The sequence below is a fragment of the Chenopodium album genome, chromosome 11, assembly GCF_948465745.1.
Source record: "Chenopodium album chromosome 11, dcCheAlbu1.1, whole genome shotgun sequence".
Taxonomy (NCBI): Eukaryota; Viridiplantae; Streptophyta; class Magnoliopsida; order Caryophyllales; family Amaranthaceae; genus Chenopodium; species Chenopodium album.
Window position 1 is genome coordinate 46,978,105 of NC_137844.1, and position 5,726 is coordinate 46,983,830.

At 34.2% G+C, this 5,726-nt stretch overlaps 1 protein-coding gene across 1 annotated transcript; it reads left to right on the forward strand.

Moving 5' to 3' along the window:
- The first annotated feature begins 2,081 nt into the window (after nt 1-2,081).
- On the forward strand, nt 2,082-3,972 carry LOC145568984 (uncharacterized). The gene is made up of 2 exons (XM_081628360.1): nt 2,082-2,966; nt 3,597-3,972. Exons 1-2 carry the CDS (start codon nt 2,147-2,149, stop codon nt 3,959-3,961), a joined length of 1,185 nt encoding a protein of 394 aa, XP_081484486.1. The 5' UTR covers nt 2,082-2,146; the 3' UTR covers nt 3,962-3,972.
- Nucleotides 3,973-5,726: the final 1,754 nt, after the last annotated feature.

Sequence of the window (5,726 nt, forward strand, 5' to 3'; positions counted from 1 at the left end):
GTCCCCACTTCGTCTCACATTCTTTTACTTTATCATTTCTCATTCCTCCAACCTACCCCACTAACATCTTATTTTATTAAAGTCAATAAAATCTCCTAAAACTACACGTCCGTCAAAGTGTGTCACTTAAAAAAATACGGAGGGAGTACCAATTTTGATAATTGGCCTATGATATTAAAGGAAATATAGTGTGACATAGGAATGTAGAACATGGGAGTAGAGGAGTAGACAACAGGATAGAGTAGTCAGTAGTGGGCTGAAAACGTCACCGTCCAAACAGAAGCCATCACAAAGTCAACATACTCGCCTCTGCACACGCTACTTACCGACAATTAACTATTGACAGCATCATAGTAACCATAAGGTCCATAACCCAACCTCATTAATTAATTACACTTTTTTTTTTCTTTCATTTTAACTATCTTCATTCTTTTTTTTTTTTTTTTTTTTTTTTGGTGAAGGATTACTGTTTACGGGTAGTACATAAAAATATGATTAAATAAAGGAAAAATTGTCAAAAATAACAAAAAAAATTTGAACGGTCCTTCAAAAACAATGTATTATTTCTGAATAATACAATCTTTATAACCTATCCGCTTTAAACAGGTTAAAACCGGTTAGTAACCTGATTAACAAGTTATATGGAACACGTGTCAATGTTTTATTGGTTTGTAGATTTATTCTGAATATAAAAAAAATTATTTAATGTTTTTAATTTTAAAGATATATTATAATAACAATAATGTTAAAAAACACCCCCTCCCCCACCAGCGCCTGCTAGCGTCCTTCCCCGTCGCCCGGCTACCCTTGTCGCCGGCGCCCCCGTCGCTCCCCCGGCCGACGACCCCCTAATGGAACACCATCTCCTTTCTTTCGCAACCCGCTTCTGCAACACCCAACCCGCAATCGTTTTTGGAACCCACCCGTAACCCTCTCGCTGAAACTGACCAAGAAAGGGATGAAGGTTTGTGTGGGGTTCACCAATTGGTGAGGGGGTGGGTCTAGTTTAATGAGGCGGGTCGGGAAAGTGAATGGCTGGGTCGGGATTTGTGATGGGTGGTGGGTCACTGGTTTGGGTATGTGCGAAGGAGAGAGAGTAAGTTTGTGGGTGAGGGTAGGGGAAAGGAAGGGAAGTAGTGTGTAGATGGGGTCGCCGGTGGGGGAGGCTGGATGCCGGCGTTGTCCAATCGTCGGGGTAAGGGTGGTTGTTGGCAGGGAGTGACCGAGTGAGGGGTGGGTAGGTCTTTTATTTTTTTTAAATAAATATTTTAATTGTTAACAAACTAACCACAATTAAGGTTTTAATTAGGGTTTATTTAAATTTTAAAATGATTTATAAAAAATTAAAAAAAAAAAAAAAAAAAAAACCGGCTATATAGGTTGTAGGTTAAATATCTTATTTAAAGCGAATACACTATAAAGATTGTATTATTCAATATTAATTAAAAGATTGACTTGTTTTAATTTTGGTGGACCACTCAAAATTCGTATTATTTTTGACAATTTTTCCTAAAATAAATGTGTAAATGAAGTTAATGAGGATTTCTTTTTTTAATTATTAGGGAGAAGGGAAAACAACATTAATTAATTAATGTAAGTGAAAATGAGAAACAATAAACAAAATTCATTAAACTGAGGTTATTTAGAGAGAAAATATAACAAGTAACACTATTATATTCTATTTAAAATGTTGTAAGTATTCAAAAAACGAAGAGAAATATCTAGTTTTACTTTTTTTTTTTTAACGCAAAAATATCTAATATTACAAGTAACACCTATAAGTATTCAAAAACAGAATGACGTATTATTACTATTATTATTGTTGTTATTATTACTCATATAATCAAGTAATCATTATTATTGTTATTATCACAATTAATTCCTCGTCCGTACGTCAACTCTTTCATCCATTCAACGTGGTTATCCAGTCTCTACATCCTCCAATAATGTGAATCTATGACCATGATCAATTTTTCCACATTTATGCCATCACTTTCACACCTCATAAATCATAATAAATCTAATTTAATTATATTTAAGGTACCCCTCAACTTCCATCCTACCCTCTCTTTATTCAAATATCTCCAAATTCTCACTTCTTAAACCCTTTTTTTTTGTCCCTTAAACACCAAACTAAACTAAAACAATGACTAAGTACTCAAATAACAACCCTCCAACATCTAATTGTTTTACAGGCATTCTTCAAATGTTCATTTGTGCAGGCAATCTCCCTACTCACACTTCTCAACACGATCAAATACTCGAAAAACCCGAAAAATTGCGCTCTTTTTCTAGCAACGTTGATAATGGGTCGGTCCAAGGTCACGTACAAGCTCAAAATAGTGGTCCGGGGATTATAGCAAGACTAATGGGGTTAGACTCATTGCCTAATTATAACAAGGACGAAGAGAATAATAAAATTACAACGCTTGACTCGCTTTTTCGAAGCAAGTCTATGAATTCATTGCATTTCTTGCCTGATTTTGATCCTACTAGAGTTGCATTTCATCGTCGTGCTAGAACTACTTCGGCTTCTTTTCATGAACAAGGCCGGGTTAACTATAACTTCGTCGTCGTAAAAGATGATGATCGTGTTGATAAGGATACGAAGGGGGAGAAGGAGGCGGGTTCGAAATCGAATAATGAGATTTGTATGTTCAAGAAAAATAGACATGATAGTGATGGTAAAAGAGTAAAAGAAAGGAAGAGTAAGAAAAGGTATGAAGAACGTTATTATAAAACTAATAGTAGGGAGTTTAGGAACAATGTAGGTAAAAATAGTAATTTATTAAGGGAGAAATTAGTGAAGAAAAAGGGGAAATTAAATGGGAAAGTTGTTACAAGTAAGAAGAAGGTTTATCATAAGGAAATTATGTGTTTTGAAGATGATCAATTACCATCTCGAAGCCCTGTTTCTGTTCTTGATGATTATTACAAGGAGTTTGAATTTTTTACTATTTCCAAAGGTATGTTCTCTTTAATTACTTGCTTACTTAATTAATTAATTTTTTTTATTGTTTTGTGCAAATTAATGCTGTAACTAATACTCTGTTTAATTATCCTTCTATTCATGAATAAGGTCTTAGTAATGATAGTACTCCCTCCGTCCTTTTATTAGAATCACATTTCTCTTTATAATGTGAGTAATAAATGTTAGAAATGAAACTTTAATAAAAGAACGGAGGGAGTACCATGGAGTATTAAGTCTTAAATGGCGATCCGAAGAGTATAAAGTAAAACATACGAGTTGTAAAAAAAAAAGGTTAACATACGAATACTAAATAAAGCTTTTGGCATATTATTTTGGAACGAATTAGTGTTTTTATTTTCCTGTTATTTGGCAAAACATGGAATCCGTTAAAAGGAGAAGATGCAATTTAAGAGAAACAAAGATAGTTTTCTTCTTCTTTTATGAAATGAAGTCAATAACATCAATTTTTAAATTTATTTTATTAGTGTAATTTTGTCGAAAACTCTTTAAACAATATTATTCCTTACAATAACTTGGCACCCACATGAAATTACATGGTAAGTTAGTTTATAGCATGAAATTACATAAATGTTGTGTAATTGACTAACTAATTTCTTGAAAACAGGGGAAGGAAGACAAGCAAAATCAAATTCAAGGAGAAAAACATCACCAAATATCAAAATTAATGATAATTTGCGACAAGAAATAATGCCAAAATCAAAAGAAAATCAACAGGACTACTGTAACAAGATTGCTACAAAACAGGAACTGGTGAAAGAAGAAGTAGATGCAGCAGATTATTTAGTAGAATTGTTAGGAAAAATATGTAAATTGGCTGAAGAAGAGTATAAAAAAGACTCAAACTGGAAGACAAAATATGAATTATGGAAGATGCAATTTGTGGAAGAAGTAAGTATTCATTTGGGTCAAGAATTGTTGGACTTGCTATTAGATCAGCTAGTGGAAGAAATAGTTATGTTGTCTTTGTAAAATAGAGGCCCATTTGGGTTTTCAATATGATTTTTTTGTCAACTTCCTTTTACTATCTTAAAGAAAGACAAGTTGGTTCGAAAACTCCTTGTACATTTATTACTCCGTATGAACTTATTTTAAATATGAACACCGTACACACTCAAGTTACATGGTGAATCGTGAGTTCGTGACCGATAGTGAAACTAAGCTCTAACAAAGTTTTTTTTGCAACTAAAATAGTAAACCCGTTGCGAATTGAATTTATTAGAACTTATTTTAAATATGAATATTATGTACATCAATTGAAAATACCTTTCGTATACAAGTACCATTCTTCAATATTCATGCTACAATTAAAGTATAGAACAATGACGACACTTGGCAACATTATGTTAATTATAATTTATAAAGTTCTAATCTAAACTCATTCTTTAAAAATTTTATATATGCTATTTATTTATTAGCTCTAGCATATATCTATTTCTTGATATTTTTTTATGAAAATATTGTCAAAAATAAAAATACATTTGAACAGTTATCCAAAAATACAGTGACCTTTTAATAATTCTAAAGTAAAACGACATTTAACATACATAATACATCTGTTCAAAATAAAACGTGACCGGTTGATAACCCATTTAATAGGTAATAGTAACACGTGTCACAATGCAATTGATAGTTTATTTTTAAAAATTTTATTTTACAATTTCCTTTATTAAAAAATTGATTTTAATTAGAAAAAAAAAACCCAACTTACACGGCATGCCCACCCATGAATAACCTCTTCCAAGGCACCCCCGACCCAGACTCCCTCCTCTGCCGACTGCCTTTCCTTTCCCCTCATCTAGTGCGACACCATCTCCCCTCCTTTTCTTCCACCCTAAACATTAGAATACGACAAATTATGCGGCAATTTAGGACACTTTTTACCCTCCCTTTTCCAACATTTGTATCAGATTTAACACTCGAACCAGACAAAATGTGGGCACCTTCAAACTCCCAATCATCGTACAAAATGAGAGCATCGTCGATGATGCGAAATGTGAAGCATACTACTATACTAGCAGTAGTCGGTGTGTGTGGCGAAAAGGTGGTGGTGGGTGAAGACAGTGTCCTTGATTAGTTGCCGGTGATGTTGGAAAATTATACGAGTATGAAAGTATCCGCACCTCGTTGGTTTAAGGGTGGAGAAGAGGGTATGGGATGGGAATAAGGGTGTGAGGGAGGGGGGGTTTGAGATGGTCGATAGGGTGGGGTGGGGTCTACTCGACAGGTGAAGGGAGTAACCGGTGACCCGGAGATAAGAGGAGGTGGAAAGGGAGGGGGCTAAACGATAAAGGGGACGGGGCTGGGGAGGTGAGGGGTGATTATGGGGAGGGGGTTCAGGTGGTCACAACCCTCACAAGTAAGGGGAAGGCATGAGAAAGAAAAAGTTTTTTTGAAAATTTAATTTAATTTAAAATTGTTCGAAAATAATAAATGGGTGACTATTATCCCATGTACTCTCTAGAATATTCTAGAGTTGGGTATCTGATCTTATCCAAGGAAGCCCTAGATAATTTACATGTAACAAATTCCCTGATATCTCTCTCTATATTTCTCTCTGTATTTAACACGTTATCAGCACCAAAGCTCCGCCTAGTTGAAATAATACTCTAAAAATCAAAATTGAATATGAATCTATTTGGAGCTCAATCATCAACCAATGGTGAAGATTTATGTCTAGTTGGTAGTGCAACCAATCACACCATACTTAAGAATAAAAAATATTTCTCGCAGTTGA